We start from the raw sequence: 24,254 nt of genomic DNA, 5'->3' as shown, positions 1-24,254 counted from the left end.
AGGGCAATATGGGCTTAGACAACATAGCTCATCCCCAGTCACAAAAAACCCTCATTTGCTTGGTATTGGAAAAAATAGAAAATTTACATTCATACTTTCGTTTAGTTTTTGTTTGAGATGGAGTCTCGCTCGGTCTCCAGGCTGGAGTGCAATGTATGATCTCAGCTCACTGCAACCTCCGCCTCCCGGGTTCAAGAGATTCTCCTGCCTCAGCAGTCTTCCAAGTACTTTGGATTACAGGCACGCGCCACCACGCCCGGCTAATTTTTGTATTTTTAGTAGAGACGGGGGTTCACCATGTTGGTCAGGCTAGTCTCGAACTCCTGACCTTGTGATCTGCCTGCCTCGGCCTCCCAAAGTGCTGGGATTATAGGCGTGAGCCACCTCGCGCAGACACATTCATACTTTCATACATGACACACACACACATTTATATATAATTACACACAGAAAGCACATAAAACACAAGCAGAATTAACTGTTGTTCATACAGCCACTCATTGAAATGTATACCATATACTGTGTTTGAAATAATATACTAGGCTGGCGCGGTGGCTCATGCCTGTAATCCCAGCACTTTGGGAGGCCTAGGCGGGCGGATCATGAGGTCAGAAGTTCGAGACCATCCTGGCCAACATGGTGAAACCCCGTCTCTACCAAAAATACAAAAATTAGCCGGGCATGGTGGTAGGTGCCTGTAATCTCAGCTACTCGGGAGGCTGAGGCAGGAGAATCGCTAGAACCTGGGAGACGGAGGTTGCACTGAGCCGAAACCGCGCCATTGCACTCCAGCCTGGGCAACAGAGCGAGACTCGGTCTCAAAAAAAAAAAGAAATAAATATATACTCAATGAAATATACTTCTTTTCAGGTGTTTCAAGTTCAAGGCTGAGAAAGGATTTGGTCTCTTAGACTTGAGGAGCCTCACTCGGAACTGGAAGGATGCATGCAATCTAGTTGCCCCACCGGCTTATTTATAGCGATACACATATCGCTTCCGGTCGGCGACGCATGCGTAGGTCCGGGGAAGGGTTTTGCAGACGTACCGGGAACTGTTTGCAAGGTTTCCTCAGGATTGTGGGTGTTTCGCAGCGGCGGGTCCCGGGAACCAAGGAAACAGAGCTCTTTCTAGGCTCGCGAGAGGGCCCCCTTCTCCCACGGCTGCTGGGCTCCCCCAGTAGCAATGGCTCCGGTGTCCGGCTCGCGCAGCCCGGATGGGGAGGTCTCGGGTTCGGGAGGAAGACGTCGCAGTTCGTCGAAGAGTCCGAAGCCCAGCAAATCTGCCCGCTCCCCGCGGGGCCGCCGCTCTCGCTCGCACTCTTGCTCTCGGTCCGGGGACCGGAATGGACTCAACCATCAGCTAGGTGCCCTCAGCCAAGGCTCCCGAAACCAATCCTACCGCTCACGCTCGCGGTCGCGTTCTCGAGAGCGGCCCTCTGCGCCCCGGGGCATCCCCTTCGCTTCTGCCTCCTCGTCAGTCTATTATGGCAGCTACTCGCGCCCCTACGGGAGCGACAAGCCTTGGCCTAGCCTCCTCGACAAGGAGAGGGAGGAGAGCCTGCGGCAGAAGTGAGTGAGACCGCCGAACTTTCTCTTGGACGAGCCTACGTGCCTTTGGAGTCCGATCTATCATTCATTCCGCTTCTGACTATTCGCGTTTCGCTCGCTCTCCTTGCCTTGCGCCCATTTTCATTCCTTTCTTTAATCCACCCATGACAACCCTTTATTCGTCCTTTTCTCCCGTTACATTTTCCCTTACCCTCGGGCTCCTTCATATGGTACCCTATTCTCCCGCTACCCTCTTCCGCCTCCAGTCTTGTTAGCAGATAATGCTGACAGCCTCAGACCTACCAAAATTGTAGCATTTCCTTGGTTGTGTCATTATCATTCGTGAACATATTTGTATTCCCTACTAGACTGAGCTCATGGAGGAGCCTGTGATCGGAGGAGAGTTCTGATCACAGATTTCTACGTGCCTAGAACTTAATAGGCGCTCAACCATTGCTTGTTGAATGAAGGAACTCACAGGTCTGAGATAACAAGATATATATGTAGAAGTGTTTTGTGGGAAATTAGGAAGGGATGAAATCAAGGGTTTAAGTTGGATAGGAAATAAACCTTCCCCTCAGACAAGACGATTAGATGCCTGTAGGAAAAGTGATCTGATAAGCTCATTTTTGGAGTCTGATAGATAACCCTACCTTGAAAAGTCTTGTTAAGTGGTCTGAATCTTAACCACAAAAAAATGATGTCAAGATGAGATTAGACCTCTAATGAAAGTGAATATTGGAGTGGAAGAATGCATAGTTTGGGGGTGGTTTTGTTTTGTTTTTGAGACAGGGTCTAGCTCTGTTGCCCAGTCTGGAGTGCAGTGGTGCGATCTTAGCTCACTGGAGCCTCAGCCTCCTTGGGCTCCTATAGTCCTGTAGCTGAGACTATAGGTGTGCACCACCACACCCGGCTTATTTTTGTATTTTTTGGTAGAGACAGGGTTTCACCCTGTTGCCCAGGCTGGTGTCAAATTCCTGGGCTCAAGTGATCCTCCTCCCTTGGCCTCCCAAATTGCTGGGATTACAGGTGTGACCACATGCCTGGCCGAGCCTGTCCTTTTCATCACTATACTTCATTACCTCCCGCTGCCGGAAGAATCAAGACTTCTCCCAACTGTTGGAGCTTTAACCTGCCCCTCAATGCCTGTAATATTTCTAATTTTCTCATTTTAAGCATGTAAGTGCACATAAATAACTTAATACAGTGCCTGACACATAATTTAACAATTAGAAAACATAAGACATTAAGACTTACACAGCAATAATTATGAACCTTTTCCTTTCTCCTTAAAACTATGCATTTTTGGCTGGGTGCAGAGGTTCATGCCTGTAATCCCAACACTTTAGGAGGCCAAGGCAGGAGGATCACTTGAATCTAGGAGTTCAAGACCAGCCTGGGCAATATAGGGATACCTGGTCTCTACAAAGAAAATTTTTTTAATTAGCTGGGCATGGTGGCACGTGCTTGTAGTTCCAGCTACTAGGGAGGCTGAAGTGGGAGATCACTTGAGCAGGAGAGGTCAGGCTGCAGTGAGCCATGATCTTACCACTGCACTCCAGCTTGGGTGATGGAGATCCTGTTTCAAAAAAAAAGAAAGAAAAAGGACAAGCTCCAGAATCAGACTGAGTATGAAGCCCTTATTTGCCACTTAATAGCTGTGTGACCGTGGTCAAGTTACTTAATGTCTCTGAGCTCCATTTCTTCATCATTAAAAAGGGGATAAAATAAGTACTAAGGATTTGGGGATTGTAATAATTAGGTGCCTGGAACATAATAACTATTGCATTAGTGTTAGCTATTAATGTTTCATGCATGGGAGCAAAAACAGTAAAAACAGTCCTGAGTTAGGTTGGAGACCTCTATCTCCAAAGAAAATTTTTCAGAAAAGTATCCACAGGCTATGTCAGTCAAAAAGTAAATGGTTTCTTCTTACAGAATCCTCACCAAAAGATGTCAGAATTGCTTGGATGAAACTTGCATAGGTACATTTAGAAAATAAATAATTTATCTGTTTTGTTTTGTTTTTTAAGATGGAGTCTCACTCTGTCTCCCAGGCTGGAATGCAGTGGTGTGATCTCGGCTCACCACAACCTCCGCCTCCCGGGTTCAAGTGATTCTCCTGCCTCAGCCTCCTGAACAGCTGGGATCACAGGCATGTGCCACCACACCCAGCTAAATTTTGTATTTTTAGTAGAAATAGGGTTTTGCTATGTTGGCTAGGCTGGTCTTGAACTCCTGACCTCAGGTGGTCTGCCTGCCTCAGCCTCCTAAAGTACTGGGATTGCAGGCATGAGCCACTTTGCCCTGCCAATAATTTATCTTAACAATACAGATGAAGCCAGGGGGCAACAGGTATGACAACAGGACTTCCTGCTGTTAACAGTCCGGTAGACCTTCCTCCCCCCATATCCATAAATTCCAAGTACAGCTATAAGTATGTCACCTTTTAGATTGTCTGTTACTTCAGGCAAGAAACCCTCTCAGTCTTACTCTGCATAGTTATACCTTTCCCCTGATTAAGGAAGCAAAAACAATTTATTCAAACACTCATTCCAATTATATTTATTTTGTAAGTATTTTAAAAAACAAATGGAGTCGCCGGAGGAGGTGGCTCACACCCAGTGCTGTAATCCCAGCACTTTGGGAGGCTGAGGCGGGCGGATCACCTGAGGTAAGGAGTTCAAGACCAGCCTGGCCAACATAGTGAAACCTTGTCTCTACTAAAAATACAGAAATTAGCTGGGTGTGGTGATGGGTGCCTTTAATCCCAGCTACTCAGGAGGCTGAGGCAAGAGAATTTCTTGAAACTGGGGGATAGAGGTTGCAGTGAGCAAAGATTATGCCATTGCACTCTAGCCTAGGCAAAAAGGGCGAAATTCTGTCTCAAAAAAAAAAAAAAAAAAAAGGAATCAAAAGCAGCTAAACTTTGAGGGGATTAGCCTTAGTCTTTGTTTTGTTTTGTTTTTAGTTTATGAGTAATAGCAAACATTAAAACAAGAAAACACAGGCATAAAACAAATAAAGCTTAGTGTCCTTCAGAGAATAGATAGAAAATGCACTCCTTTTCCAAAAAGGGACTAAGAGGGAACAACCTTGTATCTCACTGAGTATAGTTCTTTTGTTGTTGTTTTTTGGGGTTTTTTTTGAGACAGAGTTTTGCTGTGTCACACAGGCTGGAGTGCAGTGGCATGGTCTTGGCTCACTGCAGCCTCCACCTCTCGGGTTCAAGGGATTCTCTAGCCTCAGCCTCCTGAATAGCTGGGACTACAGGTGCATGCCACCACATCCAGCTAATTGTATTTTTTTTAGTAGAGACAGGGTTTCACCATGTTGGCCAGGTTGGTCTCAAACTCTTAATCTCAGGTGATCCACCGACCTTGGCCTCCCAAAGTGCTGAAATTACAGGTATGAGCCACTGTGCCTTGCCCTGAGTATAGTTTTTGTTAAATAAAACTTTTTGACTAGGTGCAGTGGCTCATGTCTGTAATCCCAGTGCTTTGGGAGGCTGAGGTGGAAGGATTGCTTGAAGCCAGGAGTTCGAGACTAGCCAGAGCAACAAAGCAAGACCTCATCTCTACAAAAAATAAAAAACATTTTTTTTTCCAGCTGGGTGCGGTGGCTCATGCCTATAATCCCAGCACTTTGGGAGGCCAAGGTGGGTGGATCATGAGGTCAAGAGTTTAAGACCAGCCTGGTCAACATGGTAAAACCCTGTCTCTATTAAGAATACCAAAATTAGGTGTGGTGCCACGTGCCTGTAATCCCAGCTACTCAGGAGGCTGAGGTTGGAGAACTGCTTGAACCCGGTTAGGTGGAGGTTGCAGTGAGCCAAGATTGAACCACTGCACTCCAGTCTGGGCAACAAAGCAAGATTCTATCTCGGGAAGGAAAAAAAAAAGCTGTTCTTTCATTTTCAGAACTTCAGTTGTTTTCTATGCCTAATGCATCATTTATATTTTCTTCATTAATTCCTTGGTTTCTGAAAATCGAAGGTTTGACCAAATCAAACGAGACTTCTCTTCACCTTTCATAAATCTGTAAACAAATGAAGTTATTTCTAAATGTGAAACTGTTTCCGTCACATATTACAGACGATGAAATAAGCAGTTAAGAGCTAAGTCATCCATTCAGCAGAAGGATGTACTTGACAGTCACCCAGACCATCACTTCTGTAGTCTGTACCATTTGATAGTGTCATCAGAACATCAGACCTTAAGTGATGAGTTTATTTAAACCAAGTTTTTATTCATGTTCAAAATGTAAGGGGAAGAAATGCTTAAGTAGACTCCTATTAAATTGGATTATATATTTAGGAAATAACTCAGCCATTTAGTTATAATTTACATGTCTTTATCTGCTAGGAGATTAAGTGAGAGAGAGAGAATTGGAGAATTGGGAGCTCCTGAAGTATGGGGACTTTCTCCAAAGAATCCTGAACCAGAGTAAGTGATTTAAAAATATCTTTTTAAAATGTTATAACGTGTTTAAATTGAGTGTATTGTCAAAATGTTTAAGTAAAGAACTTTAAATATATCTCATATTTTTCTTCTTTCTTGTGATTTATGTTCTTCTACCCCTTAAGTTTTAAAAACATAGAACATATGTAAAGATTAAAACATGTTGCTAGTAGATTTTAGCATAATCTAAAATAATTCAGGGGGTATGAATTTCCCATTAATAGAAAGGTTCATTGTTAAATAATACACCTATTATTTTAAATTGTTTTTTCTCAACTAAGTAGCAGATTGCATGCCAGATGTTAGCCTTAAAAAGAAATTTTTTTTTTTTTGAGATGGAGTCTCGCTCTGTTGCCCAGGCTGGAGTACAATGGTGCAGTCTTGGCTCACCAAAACCTCCGCCTTGCAGGTTCAAGTGATTCTCCTGCCTCAGCCTCCTGAGTAGCTTACAGGCGCCTGCCACCATGCCAGCTAATTTTTGTATTTTTAGTAGAGACGGGGTTTTACCATGTTGGCTAGGCTGGTCTCGAACTCCTGACCTCGTGATCCACTCACTTCAGGCTCCCAAAGTACTGGGATTACAGGTGTGAGCCGCCACACCCAGCCTACAAATAAACTTTTTAAAATGAATGTACTAATATGGTTTTTTTTAGTTAATATTCCTATATCCAATACTATCTGCAGGCTTCATGCTTTTTCTTTTTTCTTATTTCTTTTCTCTGATGCTACTCATAAGTTATTCTTCACTCTCCTCTATTTCTGTGCCAACTTTAGGTTGAGACAATGTGCTTCACAGGTAAACCTGTAATTTATGACTGGATCATAAAGCATTACTATGTGAAACTTCTTCTTCTTCTTCTTCTTTTTTTTTTTTTTTTTTTTTTTTTTTTTTTTTTGAGACAGAGTCTTTTTCTGTTTCTAGGCCGGAGTACAGTGGTGCAATCTCAGCTCACTGCAACCTCCGCCTCCCGGGTTCAGGCAGTTCTCCTGCCTCAGCCTCCCTAGTAGCTGGGACTACAGGCATGCACCACCACACACAGCTAATTTTTGTATTTTTAGTAGAGATGGGATTTCATCATGTTGGCCATGCTGGTCTCGAACTCCTAACTTCGTGATCTGCCCACCTCAGCCTCCCAAAGTGCTGAAATTACAGGCTTGAGTCACTGTGCCCAGCCTGAAACCTGTTCTTACAGATACATTTAGAAAATGCTTGAAAAGGCCAGATGTAATGGCTCATGCATGTAATCCTAGCACTTTGGGAGGCCAAGGCAGGTGGATTCCTTGAGCTCAGGAGTTCAAGACCAGCCTGGGGAACATAGCGAGACCCCGTCTCTGTTTAAAATAAAAAAAGGAAAATGCTTGAAGAACCTGAATGCATTGAATTGGAGTTGGAAGGAACTCTAAAAATAATTTTCTAGACAATATTTAAATTACTGCAAGTGTGATCTTCAGAGGAAAAGATTATATGATGTGGAAACTCCTTTTCTAAACTATTGTAGAATTTGAATAATACTCATTTTTACAGTTCTCTGCAGCAAATCAAAATCTCTTTAGACTGTAGTTTGTTAGGTTCTTGCTCTGAGGAGACAGAACAGTTGCTGCTTTACCATTTGTCTTTTACGTGCTTAGAATAAAATTGTGAAGTCTTTTTTCAACCTTCTTATATCCAGTTTCTTTAATCTTTCCTTATGGTTCTTGTTTCTCTACTTTTTCCCTGTGGTTTCTTCTGAAAATCTAAATCCTCCATGCTGCTTTGTTTAAATAGCACTCTGTAAACACTGAAGTATTATACAAATGATAAGTTATGTTATTGTTACAAAGGCAGTAGACCCTTGAACTCCATGTTTTCAAAAGTAGTTCAGTGCTTGCTTTGTGGTTGTTGTTGTTGTTTTGATTCCCAAGTTCTGCCTCAGGATCTCCAATGCTTGCTTTTAATGGTTCTTGGACAGTCAGTGCTGTTACTGAAAAATTTGGGGTTCGTGTTTTTACACGCCATGGTCCATGTCTCATCACTTTCCTAATTCTTATAACCATTTATTTAAATTCAGTTCTGATGAACATACACCAGTAGAGGATGAAGAGCCAAAGAAAAGCACTACTTCAGCTTCTACTTCAGAAGGTATTTAAAATTAAAAAAAAAAAAAGAAAGAGAAAAAAAACCCAGAGGGTATTTTTGAAATACAGAGCTATTTTTTTGAGGGATTTAAAAAAATCCGGGTTTTTTTGGGTTTTGTTTGTTTTTTGAGATGGAGTCTTGCTTTGTTGCCCAGGCTGCAGTGCAGTGGCGCAATCTTGGCTCACTGCAACCTCTGCCTCCCAGGTTCAAGCAATTCTCCTGCCTCAGCCTCCTGAGTAGCTGGGATTATAGGCTCAAGCCACGCCCAGATAATTTCTGAGTTTTTAGTAGAGATGAGTTTCACCATGTTGGTCAGGCTGATCTTGAACTCCTGACCTCGTGATCCACCTACCTCAGCCTCCCAAAGTGCTGGGATTACAGGTATGAGCCACTGTGCCCCGCCTAAAATACCAGTTTGTAAATAGTTGAACATTAGACTTTGCTTTTACTCAAATTGCCCATCATCTTTTTCTTTTGATGTTCAGAAATAATTTTTTAGAATATAATTTTTTATTTGTATTTTCTTAGAAGAAAGAAAGAAGAAGAAGAAGTCTAGCCATTCAAAAGAAAGGTTCAAGAAAAGGAGAAAGAAAAAATCATCAAAAAGAAAACACAAGAAGTATTCTGAAGATAGCGACAGTGACTCTGATTCTGAAACAGACTCCAGTGGTAAGAAAGCCAACAGCATTCTGCAAGCCTTGCTTCAAAACTAGTTTTACTTCTTAAAACTTATTTTAGAAGAAGGTTCCTGAAAATAATAGTAGCACTGAAGAGTTTTTGAATGCTTGCTAACCTTGTGCCAGGCATCCCGTTAAATGCTTTATATTCATTATTGCCATTTAATTCATACAATAGCTGTAAGGTACATCTTACAGATGAGGAAGTGGACACAGAGCAGGTTTTAAGTACTATCCCCAAGGTCACACAGTTGGGATTCAAACCTAAGCGATCTGACTCCAGATTGGATGTGCATAGTTGTAGAAGGCATGTGCCACCAGACCAAGTCAGGGGGCTGGGCTGTACCAAAGTAAGCCTTACAGGGCTGCATTAGCCCAGTGGAAGGGCTCTTTTATGTAATTCTCATGCCCAACGAGCACCTCTGTATACTTTTCAAAAAGGTATGCCATAAAGTGCCCCCTTCATGCCGGCTGCTGATTTGTGGAAGGCACCCTATCTGGGATAGTGCATCGCAAATAGTCTCCTTTTTGTACTGTCTCCTGGCTGATGATTGACCAGAAGGTGCCTCCTCAGGGGTTAGCATTACGCAAAGGTTCACCTTCCTCTGATATCAACCAGGTTTCCTGGCCATCCCTATCACTTCTCTTCCTCAGTTCTGGAAGACAGAACTTCCAAATATTTCTGTATGCATCCCTTAAGAGACATTTTTATACTTAACTACAACACTGTCTCACACAATGAAATTAGTAATAGTACCCTATATCACCGAATGCCTACTTAAAATCCTTCAATAGCAATCCATAGCCTTCAGGGTAAAGTTCAGACCCTGACTCACCTCTCTCTAATCACATATACCCTGTTACACTCTCTTGCACCATCCTCTGTAATCTTAAAACTACTTTCTGTCTGCTTAGTATTCCCCGTTTTTTCTCTTAATTGTTGCTTGACAGAGAGGCCCTCTGCCTGCAATGCCAGTCCCTCCCTCCACCCAGCTTCATTTACTCATTTCACCAGTGGGCATACTTCTGTACTTTTGTAATCAAAGAACTACTTTAAGAGTAACCTTTCCTGGTCAACCATTCCTCAACCTCCCTCCCCACATCAGTCTGATTTTAAGACTCCTCTGTGTGTCTAGGCTCCCCAAGCTGTCTATCACTCCAGTCTGTATTGATCTCTTTACCTATCTGTCTCCTCCATTAGCCTGAGCTCCTGGAAAGCATTCTCTCTCCCACCTCCAACACACACATAGTTTTCTTTTCCTTTTTATCATGAACATGTTTAAATATTGAGAAAAGTGAAGAGAATAGTATAATTAATACCATATGCTTATCACCTAGATTTGGTGGTTGCTAGTATTTTTACATATTTACTTCAAAATATGGGCTTTTTGCTGAGATATTCAAACTCAATTACAAATATCATCACACTTCCACCCTGTATGCATCTCCTAAAGAGAGGCATTTTCCTACTTAACCACAACACTATGTCACACAATAAAATTAATAATAATACCCTATATCACCAAATACCTAGTGACTTTAATTTCTATGTTTATACTACCTCTTACAGTTCCTGACAAATAGCAATAAATATTCCAATGAGGTAATTTCTTTGCAATAATAAATGGGACAGTAATAGATTAGTTACCTACTCAAAAGTACTACGGTTTTAGAGTTAAAATTTTTTTTTCTTAATTGTACTGTGCTTTAATTTGCAGATGAAAATAACAAAAGGAGAGCAAAGAAAGCCAAGAAAAAGGAAAAGAAGAGGAAACACAGATCGTCAGTTTTTTAAGTTTTATTATAGAAAATTTCTTTTTTTTTCTTTTGAGACAGAGTCTTACTCTGTTGCTCAGACTGGAGTGCAGTGGTGTGGTCTCGGCTCACAGCAACCTCCGCCTCCCTGGTTCAATCAATTCTCATATCTCAGCCTCCCAAGTAGCTGGGATTACAGGCACCCACCACCACGCCTAGCTAATTTTTGTGTTTACTTTAGTAGAGATGGAGTTTCACCACGTTGGCCAGGCTGGTTTGGAACTCCTGACCTCAAGGAATCCTCCCACCTTGGAGTCCCAAAGTGCTGGGATTACTGGCATGAGCCACTGCACCCAGCCAGAAAATTTCAAACGTATATAAAATTACGTAAAATAGTATAATGATCCCTCCTGTATCCATCATGCTGTCTAAATAATTATCAAATGATGGGCAATATCTACCATCCATCATTTATTTTTGAATCAATCTCAGATATCATTCCATCCATAAGCAGTTCAGTACCTTTCTCTAAAAGATAGGTATTCTTTAAAACAAAACAAAAAACTGGCCAGACACAGTGGCGCATATCTGTAATCCCAGCACTTTAGGAGTCCAGGCAGGAGGATCACGTGAGCCCAGGAGTTCAATACCAGCCTGGGCAACATAGCGAGATGCTGTCTCTATATTTAAAAAAAAAAAAAAAAAAACCCATAATCACAATGCTATTATCATGCCTAAAACATTTTATAATAATAATTCCTCAATTCTCAGCAGTTTTTTTTTATAGTTTATTCCAATCAGGATCCAAATGATGTCCATAACTTGCAGTGATTTTATTCTTATGGAATTCTTTGGCATGTTCTCTGTCCTCTGTATTTCCGGTAGATTGCCAGGTCTAGAGGCCTGACAAGGTTCAGATTTGAGTCTCCATAGGTGGTGCTGTGAAGGTGGTGGTACTATCAGGAGGCATATAATGTCTGGTTATCCCTTTTTGTCTTATTAACAGCTATTGATGGTCATTATCTCAATCCATTATTTCATTAGGGGTTGTAAAATGGTGATAGTCTAATCCTGGCTTTATCCTTCATTTATTAGGCAGAATAATTCTATAAGAGAAACTTACCCTCATCAACTATTTAAATACCCTGAAATATAGTTTATAAAGTAAGAGCAGGACAATTTTGTTTGTTTTATGACTTTTCAAATAATGAATTGGATTTTTTTAAAGTATCATTATGAACCCACAGATTTAAACATATTTGACATATTTTAATTCATTACACATAAAATTATTTGTAATGCTCAAATTGTTGAGACTTTTTAGGCTGTTTTATTTCTGCTTTCTACAACATGAGAATTGTATTTCCTTGTTCCCTTTAGTGGTTTTTTTTTTCTTTTTTTTGAGACAGTGTCTCACCCTGTCACCCAGGCTGGATTGCAGTGGCAGGATCACAGCTCACTACAACTTGGACCTTCCAGGATCAAGCCATCCTCCCACCTCTGCTCCTACCTCCCCCATACCTGGGACTATTGGCGTGTGCCACCACACCTGGCTAATTTTTCTATTTTTTGTAGAGACAGGATTTCGTCATGTTGCCCAGGCTAGTTTCTAACTCCTGGGCTCAAGTGACCCACTCGCCTCAGCCACCCAAAGTGCTGGGATTACAGGGGTGAAACACCTTACCCAGCCTCCTTTAGTGATAATTTTTTTGTTGCCCTTTTTAAGATGGAGTCTTGCTCTGTCACCAGGCTGGAGTGCAGTGGTGCGATCTCGGCTCATTGCAGCCTCCGCCTCCCAGGTTCAAGTGATTCTTTTGACTCAGCCTCCTGAGTAGCTGGGACTACAGGTGCCCGCCACCATGCCCAGCTAATTTTTGTATTTTTAGTAGAGATGGGGTTTTACCATGTTGGCCAGGATGGTCTAAATCTCTTGACCTTGTGATCTACCCACCTCAGCCTCCCAAAGTGCTGGGATTACAGGCATGAGCCACTGTGCACGGCCTAGTAATAATTTTTATAAGAAAAGATGATTTATTTAAATAAGTTAGAATTTTTAGAAACAAATTGTTTAGAGACTGTCTCATTCTGTTGCCCAGGCTGGAGTGCAGTGGGCCAATCATAGCTTATTGCAACCTTGAACTCCTGGGCTCAAGTGATCCTCCCACCTCAGCCTCCTGAGTAGATTGGACTACAGGTGTGTGCCACCACACCCAGCTAATTTTTTTTTTTAATTTTTGTAGAGACAGGGTCTTACTATGTTTCCCAGGATAAGTTAGATTTTTTTAAGTAAAATTATCTAGCAAGTTTGAATAAGCTGGGAATTCAGATCATTTTATTGTCACCTTTCTTTGCCTTGAAAAATTAAGATGTATAGTCACCAGTTCAAAATTTAAATAGAAAAATGAGAAAAATTAAGATGCCCTCTAACATAGGAGGATAAAGTGAATTTGTATCAAATTATAATCCCTGTAGGAAGAAATATAAGAAAAAGAGGTCTAAGAAGAGCAGAAAAGAGTCCAGTGATTCAAGCTCTAAGGAATCCCAAGAAGAGTTTCTGGAGAATCCCTGGAAGGATCGAACAAGTAGGTTCTTCTGATAGACTTTAACTCAACATTAAAGTAACCAATTAGTCAGAATGTGAATGTGTTCCTTAATATCTTTCATGCAGAGACTGAAGAACCTTCAGATTTAATTGGCCCAGAGGCTCCAAAAACACTTACCTCTCAAGATGATAAACCTTTGAAGTGAGTAGCAGTGTATTTATAATATCTAAAGTACCTTCCAAAAAGTCTGGTTCTAACTTAACCTTGCCAAGCTTATCTCACTCTATTCCCTTATTTCTACTGCAGATTCCAGCTGAGCTGGACTACTATATACTCCCTGTGCTTACTGTGCACTTTCCAACTTTTATGCCATGTTCAGCTTGTTTCTTCCTCCAGTATACCTTCCCTTTTTTTCCCTGCCCTCTATTTTCTTCCCTATCCCCAGTTTCTTCCTGTTAAAATCCTTGCTATCCTTCAGAGCCCTTTTCAAAAGGAGATGCATATGCTGATTCCCAATACTTCCCCTCCACAAGTAGGTGTGATTTCTGGTTCTCCTTAATCTTCACAGAAATTTGTATTCCTTTTTCTCTTATTTATTTATTTATTTTTTGAGACGGAGTTTCGCTCTTGTTACCCAGGCTGGAGTGCGATGGCGTGATCTCTGCTCACCGCAACCTCCGCCTCCTGGGTTCAGCCAATTCTCCTGCCTCAGCCTCCTGAGTAGCTGGGATTACAGGCATGCGTCACCATGTCCAGCTAATTTTTTTTGTATTTTTAGGAGAGACGGGGTTTCACCATGTTGACCAGGATGGTCTCGATCTCTTGACCTCGTGATACACCCTCCTCGGCCGCCCAAAGTGCTGGGATTACAGGCTTGAGCCACCGTGCCTGGCCCTTTCTCTTATTTTTTTTATCAGCAGAATTTTTTTTTTTTTGAGACAGTCTCATTCTGACACCCAGGCTAGAGTGCAGTGGTGCAGTCTTGGCTTACTGCAACCTCCGCCTCCCAGGTTCAAGCAATTCTCCTGCCTCAGCCTCCTGAGTAGCTGGGATTACAGGCATGTGCCACCACACCTGACTAATTTTTTTGTATTTTCAATAGAGACAGGGTTTCACAAGTTGGTCAGGCTGGTCTCAAACCCCTGACCTTGTGATCTGCCTGCCTCCGCCTCCCAAAGTGCTGGGATTACAGGCATGAACCACCATGCCCTGCCTAGAATTTTTTTTTTTTTTTTGAGATGGAGTCTCGCTCTATCTCCCAGGCTGAAAGACAGCAGCATGATCGAGTTTCGCTCTGTCTCCCAGGCTAGAGTGCAGTGGCATGACCTTGACTCACTGCAACCTTCACCTCCCAGGTTCAAGCGATTCTCCTGCCTCAGCCTCCCGAGTAGCCAGGATTACAGATGCCCACCACCACACCCGGCTAATTTTTGTATTTTTAGTAGAGGTGGGGTTTCGCCATGTTGGCCAGACTGGTCTCGAACTCCTGACCTCAAGTGATCCACCTGCCTCAGCCTCCCAAAGTTCTGGGATTACAGGCGTCAGCTACTATGCCTGGCATACTTTGGATTTTTTAAGGGAAAAAGGGAAAGGGAATCAGCTGGAGGCAGAACCAGTAATGGCAATGCCTGTAGGGATAAATCCATAATTATAAACCATGAATCTACACTCACATCAGTTCTTTTCTTTCAGAATATCTCTGCATTTCTGGATTAGTTGTATAGGTCATAGTGCAGTACAATGTTTATACACTAATTAGGACAAAGTAATTCACATTGAGCTTCCTAGCACACTACTGCTGATCACTGTTACTCCTACTCTTGTCTGAGAGAAAATGTGGGGTTTATTTTTGTTCTCTTTAGATTATGAGCTTTTAATATTAAAATAATTTAATGGACCTTTCGTGAATTCTGAATTACTTTGTAGCTATGGCCATGCCCTATTACCTGGTGAAGGTGCAGCTATGGCTGAATATGTAAAAGCTGGAAAACGTATCCCACGAAGAGGTGAAATTGGCTTGACAAGTGAAGAAATTGCATCATTTGAATGCTCAGGTTATGTAATGAGCGGTAGCAGGTATGTTCTTGGCATTAAGCTCAGTTTCCGTGATTAGATCTTTTTCTTCTTATTTACTACCAGAATTATATTTTGGTAATTGATTTTTATTAAGTGACTGTTTCTTATGAAAAGTAGAGTATAAATATTGGTTTGATATTAGTTTTGTTGGTATAACATGGTTTTCTGAAATTCCAAGTATATATGCAACTCGGCCTCAAACTCAGCTATAGCTCTGACTTCAAAGAATCAATCTTTCCAGTGTCCTTTCCTAGTTGATTTTTAGGTACAGATATTTTATCCACTGGAGGATGTAGTTAAATTCAGCTATTTATCACTGCCCCATGAGGAATGTGGCAATTAGAAAAATATTTTCACAAGACAGTGTTTCCTGGTTACAAGTTTGTCTCCAGTTATTTATGGACCCAGATTTCTGAGACTAAATAACAGAGAAAGATGATAAAAGACATTGGTCAGCTGAGAACATGTTCTGGATAATAAATAAATCTTTAAAGGACATTGGATTCAGTATGAGAAAAGGAATATAAAATTAGAAAAGCAAAAAGTACCAGGAAGAACCAGGAGAATAAGCTAATAGGGTGGCAGTACTTAGATCAAATTGAATTTTGGATTCTTTAAAATTTGATAAACTTTTTAAAGTAGATAACTATTTTTAAATGACATTGAGGGCAAATATTTGCAGAAATCCTAAAGCACCTCCAGAATCTTGGAATTCTGAGGACCAATATTTGAAGCATTGCATTGGAGGACCCACACAGTAAGGCAAGAAAAATAAATTAGAGGCATAAGGGTTGGAAAGGAAGGCTGGGCATGGTGTCTCATGCCTGTCATCCCAGCACTTTGGGAGGCCAAGGCAGGTGGATCGCTTGAGCCCAGGAGTTGGAATAGCCTGGGCAACATGGCGAAACCCCATCTCTACCAAAAACACAAATATTAGCCAGATGTGGTGGTACGTGCCTGTAATCCCAGCTACTTGGGAGGTTGAGGCAGAAGAATTGCTTGAACCCAGGAGGCGGAGGTTGTAATGAGCCAAGATTGCAACTCTGCATTCCAGCCTGGGTGACAGAGCAAGACTTGGTCTGAAAATAATAATAAGGATTGGAAAGGATGATATAACAGTGTCATTTTTGTGAATGACATTGTGAATGATTTGATTGTTTACATGGAAAATCCCAAAGAATCTTCAGAAGAATTATAAATAGAGGAGGGTTTGACAAATGCCTAGATATAAGGTTAATACACAAAAATCCATTGCATTTCTACTTACCAGCAACAGACAACTAGGAAATGTATATTCAATACAGTTCCATTAAAAATGAAATGCATTTCTATTTAACAACAACAGAAAACTAGAAAGTGCCACTAAATAAGAAGAAAACATTTATAACAGTGTCAGAATATAAAGGACTTAAGAATAAATCTTAACAAAAGATGCCCAAGGTTCTATGGGGGAAATGTAAAACATGAATAGTCTGTATATTCAATACAGTTCCAATCAAAATCACAACACAGTTTTTCATGAAACTTACTAAGCCGGTTCTAAAATTTGTATGTTAGACTAAAAGGACAAGAAGAGCTAGGTTCCTTCTGAAGAAGAAGAGCAAGAAGGTAAGATTAAAGAAAACTTAAATAACTGGAGAGATACTAGGTTCATGGATAGGAAAGCAATATTGTAAAGCTGTCAGTTCTTCCCAAACTGATCTGTATATTCAATACAGTTCCAATCAAAATCACAGCACAGTTTTTCATTAAACTTAATAATCCAGTTCTAAAATGTATATGTTAGACTAAAAGGACAAGAATAGCCAAGTCACTCCTGCAGAAGAAAAGCAGGAAAGTAACATTTCCCCTACGAGATAGGAGGACCTATTATGAAGCTTACAGCACTTTAGAAAGCATTGGAGAACAACTGAATAGTTCAATGGAATAAAAGTCAGGCCAGGCATAGTGGCTTGCGCCTGTAATCCCAACACTTTGGGCAGCTGAAGCAGGTGGATCACCTGAGGTCAGGAGTTCAAGACCAGCCTGACCAACATTATGAAACCCCATCACTACTAAAAATACAAAAATTAGCCAGGCCTGGTGGCAGGTACCTGTAATCCCAGCTACTTGGGAGGCTAAGGCAGGAGAATCCCTTGAACCCAGGAGGTGGAGATTGCAATGAGCCGAGCTCTCGCCATTGCACTCTAGCCTGGGCAACAAGAATGCAACTCTGTCTCAAAAAATATACAAATAAAAATAAAATTCAGAGCCCAAAGACACCATACATGTATGGAACTTCAGTGTATGAAAGAGCATGTCAGATCAATGGGGAAAGAAAGAACCATTCATCAAGTGAAATAGGAAAGAAATGGTTATTCATATGGAAAAAGATGAAAGTAGGACCCTATATCACCAAATATAAAAAGCAATGCAGCATCCATACTCAGAGCCAACAATTTAAAAAAGAAAATTTTTTTTTTTTAAATCAATGCAGCAGTTGGGCATGGTGGCTCAGGCCTGTACTCCAAGCACTTTGGGAGGCCAAGGCAGGCGATTCATTTGAGGCCAGGAGTTCAAGACCAGCCTGGCCAACATGGCGAAACCCCATCTCTATTAAAAATATAAAAAGGAGCCAGGTGTGGCAGCGAGGCCTGTAATCCTAGCTACTCAGGAGGCTGAGGCAGGAGAATCAGTTGAACCTGGGAGGCGGAGGTTGCAGTAAACCAAGATTGCACCACTGCACACTCCAGCCTGGGTGACAGAGGGAGACTTGGAAGTTAAATCCACTGACCAAAAACTGCTCTTCATTTATAGATTTAGACTTGGTTCTTTTTTTTTTTTTTTAGATGGAGTTTCACTCTTGTCTCCCAGGCTGCAGTACAGTGGCACCATCTTGGCTCACTGCAACCTCTACCTCCCGGGTTCAAGCAATTCTCCAGCCTCAGCCTTCTGAGTAGCTGGGATTACAGGCGCCTGCCACCAAGCCCAGCTAATTTTTATATTTTTAGTAGAGATGGGTTTTCACCACGTTGGCCAGGCTGGTCTCGAACTCCTGATGTCTGGCGATCTGCCCACCTCAGCCTCCCAAAGTGCTGGGATTACAGGTGTGAGCCACCATGCCCAGCCTAGACTTGATTCTTTTGGTTATATGGTAAATTAGAACCTTAAAGGAAGTTCCACCTGATCAATGACAACATAAATCTTTTATCTATCCTACTATCAGTTCCACAAAGGCAAATGGATATATCACCTAGGAAGTTTAATAATTTGCCCATTTCTAGTTGCTTTACTGGAAACAAATTAGGCGTATAACCTCAGTATTAGAAATTTTTTTTTTTTTTTGATATGGAGTTTCACTCTTGTTGCCCAGGCTGGAGTGCAGTGGCGCAATCTCGGCTCATCACCACCTCTGCCTCCCAGGTTCAGGCAATTCTCCTGCCTCAACCTCCTGAGTAGCTGGGATTACAGGCATGTGCTACATGCCCAGCTAATTTTGTATTTTTAGTAGAGACGGGGTTTCTCCATGTTGGTCAAGCTGGTCTTGAACTCTACTGACCTCAGGTGATCCGTCCGCCTCAGCCTCCCAAAGTGCTGGGATTACAAGCATGAGCCACCATGCCTGGCCAGTATTTGAAATTAATGATAGCAGCCAGATGCGATGGCTCACACCTGTAATCCCAGGACTTCAGGAGGCCAAGGCAGGTGGATCACTTGAGATCAGGAGTTCGAGACCAGCCTGGCCAACATGGCGAAACCCCATCTCTACTAAAAATACAAAAGTTAGCTGGTGATGGTGACACATGCCTATAGTCCCAGTTACTCCGGAGGCTGAGGTGGGGGAATTGCTTGAGCCCAGGAGGCTGAGGTCCCAGTGAGCCGAGATAGCATCACTGCACTCCTGCCTGGGTGACAGAACCAGACTACATCTCAAAAAAAAAGGAAAGGAAAAAAGGATAACATTTACTATGTTGACAGGAAATCAGAGATCATAATTTGAATACTGGAAATGATCAAAGGACATGTCAGGGCCAGGCACGGTGGCTCACGCCTGTAATCCCACCACTTTGGGAGGCTGAGGTGGGCAGATGACTTGAGGTCAGAAGTTCGAGATCAGCTTAGCCAACATGGTGAAACCCTATCTCTACTAAAAATACAAAAATTAGCTGGGCCTGCTGGTAGCCACCTGTAGTCCTAGCTACTCAGGAAAGAGGCTGAGGTGGGGGAATCACTCCACCTGGGAGGTGAAGGTTTCAGTGAACCAGGATCATGCCATCCCACTCCAGCCTGGGGGACAGAGCAAGAGTCCATCTAAAAAAAAAAAAAAGGACGTGCCAGGCAGCTAAAATGTTAATAAGCGATCTTTTGGAAATTTAACTCATTTCAAAAAATAGTTTTTATTTGTCAGCTCTTAAATAGGCCACTCTGTACTAAGAAAGGATTAATGAGGATATACTATTAAAATAATTAAGCCAAAATAAATTCTCTGAGAAATTAAGCCAAAAATAAAATTCTCTCCAGGCATCGCCGAATGGAGGCTGTGCGACTACGAAAAGAAAACCAGATCTATAGTGCTGATGAGAAGAGAGCCCTTGCATCCTTTAACCAAGAAGAGAGACGAAAGAGAGAGAACAAGATTCTGGCCAGTTTTCGAGAAATGGTTTACAGAAAGACCAAAGGGAAAGATGACAAATAAGGATTTTTTGATTGTCCAGAAGACACTTTTAACAACAAAAACGAAAGTCTGGTTTCCACACATACATACAAAAAGATTGTCATGCTCTGAGAAAGCTTTACATTGCTACTGTGCCTTCTATTTAATTCTTTCAGTCCTTCAGTAAAAAGCTGCTTATTGATAGAACTTTAACAAGTTCTTTGGGTTATTTTGGATTGACCATAATAACTTTCTGGTTTAAAAATCCAAATTAGGCCGGGCACGGTGGCTCAAGCCTATAATCCCAGCACTTTGGGAGGCCGAGGCGGGTGTATCATGAGGTCAAGAGATGGAGACCATCCTGGTCAACATGGTGAAACCCCGTCTCTACTAAAAATACAAAAAATTAGCCGGGCATGGTGGCGCGTGCCTGTAATCCCAGCTACTCAGGAGGCTGAGGCAGGAGAATTGCCTGAACCCAGGAGGTAGAGGTTGTGGTGAGCTGAGATCGCGCCATTGCACTCTAGCCTGGGTAACGAGCAAAACTCCGTCTCAAAAAAAAAAATAATAAATAAAATAAAAAAATAAAAATCCAAATTATGAACTGGGTGCGGCGGCTCACACCTGTTAATCCCAGCACTTTGAGAGGCTGAGGTGGGTGGATCACCTGAGGTCAGGAGTTTAAGACCAACCTGGCCAACATGGTGAAACCCTATCTCTACCAAAAAAATACAAAAATTAGCCAGGCGTGGTGGTGGGCGTCTGTAATCCCAGCTACTTGGGAGGCTAAGGCAGGAGAATGGCTTGAATCCTGGAGGCAGAGGTTACAGTGAGCTGAGATTGTACCACTGCACTCCAGCCTGGGTGACAAGAGCGAAACTCCATCTCAAAAAAAAAAAAAAATCCAAATTATGAGTACAATTCTGTATTGGAGGAGGTGGCATGGACAAAAAGTGTTAGTGAGATGAGAAACTTCAGTCTCACACCATGAAACACTGCTACCGTTAGCTATATGTGATGCCTGCCCCACCCCCACCTCTACCCCAACTGAACTTTTGGGAAATTATCACTCCTCTGTGTTGAATGTGTTATAAATGGACTTCATAGAAACGTATGGGGGTCCACTTTTGTTAACAAAATGACGGCATTGCTGCAAAAAGCAAATCTGGAATTTGAAAACTGACTTGTATACTACAATATGTGATCTGTCCTGAAAATAATAGATTTTAAGTCCCTACCTCCACTCTAAAATTAACAAACACACCAAAAAGCAAACGAACTCACAGACTTTTTGAATTGAAATATGAACATTAGCTTTTTAAAATTCTTAATAAGTTACTTAAAAATGGTTCTTTCAAATATAAAGTCTTGAGAAGTCTACTCTTATGCCCATTTAAGTACTTTATTTCAACCTGAGCTGATCTGAGTTTGAGGATAGGATAACATCAAAAAGAATAGGAGTCAACTATGGTCAAGAGTTCTGATAAGGAAAAATATAATGAGTCAGTATTTTAGCTTAACTGTTTTATAAGGATGAAACTAAAATGATATTAAATATTTTTAACTGTGTTTTATGTACTAAGCAGATTTCATTTTAAACGTTGTTAAACCTTTCAGTTTATTTTTTTAACATCTGTCATCAGTTTAATCCTTAATGTATAGAACCTCCTTACTTTATTACTTTTTAAGTTGGGAAGAAATGGAAAGTTGTGGGACTATGATTTCATGATCTTTTTCATTCGCTTATTTTGTTCAGTTTTAATTAGATCAGAAGAGTGAATTGGGGAGGGAACCCTGGAAGTTTTGGCTGTTTTTGTTAACGTTGGTTTTCTGTTTTTTGTTTTTTGAGACAGAGTCTCACTGTCACTCAGGCTAGAGTGCAGTGGTACAATCTCAGCTCTCTGCAACCTCCACCTCCTGGGTTCAAGTGATCCTCCCACCTCAGCCTCCCGAGTAGCTGTGATTACAGGCATTCGCCACCATGCCCGGCTGATTTTTGTATTTTCAGTAGAGATGGGGTTTTGCCATCTTGGCCAGGCTGGTCTCAAACTCCTGACCTCAAGTGATCTGCCCACCTCAGCCTCCCAAAATGCTGGGATTACAGCTGTGAGCTGCCATGACTGGCCATTTTTGTTAAGGTTGTTTGATCTGCATTATTATTACATGCCTATGGTAAATTTAAATTACCTGGGTGATAAGAAAATTCTGATTATACTGTTATAAAATGCCCTCTTGCCTTATATTTTTAAGTGGTTGTTTTTCAAAAGTATTTAAATAAGGCAGTCATATTTCAAAGTATAGAGTAAAAGTTGTATTGTTACTATTTGAGACAGGGTCTCCCTCTGTCACCCAGACTAGAGTGCAGTGGTGCGATCTTGGCTCATTGTAGCCTCTGTCTCCCTGGCTCAAGTGATCCTCCACCTCAGCCTCCCAAGCAGCTGGGACTACCAGCACACACCACCATGCCCAGCTAATTTTTTTATTTTTAGTAGAGACAGAGTTTCACCTTGTTGCCCAGGCTGGTCTTGAACTCTTGAGTTTAAGCATTCCACCTGCCTCAGCCTCCCAAAATGCTGGGATTATAGGCATGAGTCACCACACCCAGCCAAAAGTTTTATTACTAAATGGTATTAACAGTCTTAAATACTATTAAATATATGTTCCAGGAAATGTCTACTTTTAACTTACAACTACTGAACTAAAGAGTCAGCATGTAGCAACATTTATGACCTCTGAATTTGAAATTATTTGTTTATTTATACCTAATCATAGTTGCTGCCTAGCCTAATAAATCTATAATTTCCAAAAGTTAAAAACAAACTAGTTCCCAGAGTTTTGAGTCTCAATCCATCTACTTCCCTGTATAATAAAACCTGAATTTTGTAATACCCACTTACAAATTTTATTCTCGGCTGGGCATGGTGGCTCACACCTGTAATCCCAGCACTTTGGGAGGACCAGGCTGGTGGATTACAAGGTCAGGTGTTTGAGACCAGCCTGGCGAACATAGTGAAACCCCGTTTCTACTAAAAATACAAAAAATTGGCTGGACATGGTGGCTTACGCCTGTAATCTTAGCACTTTGGGAGGCCAAGGTGGGTGGATCACCTGAGGTCAGGAGTTCAAGACCAGCCTAGCCATCATGGTGAAACCCCATCTTTAAAAAAAAAAAAATTAGCTGCACATTGTGGCAGGCGCCTATAATCCCACCTACTCGGGAGGCTGAGGCAGGAGAATTGCTTGAATAATCCCAGCTACTCAGGAGGTTGAGGCAGGAGGCCAAGGTTGCAGTGAGCTGAGATCATGCCACTGCACTCCAACCCCAGGCAACAGTGCAAGACTCTGTCTCAAAAAAAAAAAATTTATTCTCTTTGTTTTTTCTTGGTTACGTTCCTAGAGACAGAATGATTCAGTAGGCAAGGTAGTTTAAATGCAGAAATTTTGTGATGTTTGAATATTGTGATATCAAGAACAGCTTCAATGGCCTATTTTTTGGGAAAGAGGCAGGAAGAATGAAAAGGCTAAATGTATTTTATTTTCAGCTCATGAGTGTTGTTACTGCTTCAAATTGTGTTTAGTCACCTGAGCCATAAATCAGTTGTAGGGCTATTGTATTTTAAATATATTTTTTGTTCTCCAAGGAGACTTACCTAGTTTGCCACCTCCTTGCCCATTGCTCTGATAGGGTTTTCCCTCCTTTTTTATTTATTGTACAAATATAGCAGTAAAAGAAAAGAAAAATTTCAGTACTGTGTCAGTTGTCTTTCTTATTTTGTGTTCCTCCTTTCCAGTGCTTTTCTGTATAAATAAATATTCTGATGTACTTGTAAGTCATCACTCAGAGCATAACGTAATTTTGTCTTTGGTGTCTTAAAATTTTGCAGCCAGGCAAGAGAGGTTTACAGGGAAGGTAGGAACAAGTGACTATTTGGTGTGAGGATGGGAAGAAGATCAGAGATAAGTAAGGGTGATGATTGAATCCATCCTGTGTCATTGCCCCTAGTCCTCAAGCCACCCTCCTGCCATCATGAGTATAGTGGTATATTATGGAAGGCAGCATGCCTGGTTTTCCAGTTTCAAAATACATTATTTAGCAGTGAGGCTTAACTCACAGTAAACAAAGGGGTCTGTGAGTAGGGGAACCCTTCAGACTGGTTATATTATGAGCTGTAGAACTGTTGCCATTTTGTTGTTCCCAGTTGTGCCCATAAGAGATGTGTCTGAGTGGAGACTTAGGCTCAGATGGAGAACAAACAGCCAAGTACCAGTCTTAGTTTGGTCCGATAGGTGAATTTTATCAACTCTCTAAATGCAGCTGTACCTGTAAGACTCAGAAGTGATGCATACAGTGATGGAAAAAAGTATCTTAGAAAACAGCTTACTGGTTACTCTGCTAATGTGATGGAGGTTGCAGAATGGAAAATGAATGCAAAAAAATACAGCTGGA

General features: G+C 41.6%; 1 protein-coding gene across 1 annotated transcript; it reads left to right on the top strand.

The window, feature by feature from the left end:
- The first annotated feature begins 1,037 nt into the window (after nt 1-1,037).
- On the top strand, nt 1,038-20,874 carry NKAP (NFKB activating protein). Its single transcript, XM_035288535.3, has 9 exons — nt 1,038-1,568; nt 5,912-5,992; nt 8,056-8,126; nt 8,652-8,792; nt 10,519-10,582; nt 13,028-13,137; nt 13,224-13,299; nt 15,025-15,174; nt 19,675-20,874. The coding sequence occupies exons 1-9, from the start codon at nt 1,183-1,185 to the stop codon at nt 19,847-19,849; spliced, it is 1,254 nt and encodes a 417-aa protein (XP_035144426.1). The 5' UTR covers nt 1,038-1,182; the 3' UTR covers nt 19,850-20,874.
- The last annotated feature ends 3,380 nt before the right edge of the window (nt 20,875-24,254 follow it).

This window comes from Callithrix jacchus, chromosome X (assembly GCF_049354715.1).
Source record: "Callithrix jacchus isolate 240 chromosome X, calJac240_pri, whole genome shotgun sequence".
Lineage (NCBI taxonomy): Eukaryota > Metazoa > Chordata > Mammalia > Primates > Cebidae > Callithrix > Callithrix jacchus.
The sequence above is the reverse complement of the archived record's forward strand: the minus strand, read 5'-3'. Positions and strand labels throughout refer to the sequence as shown.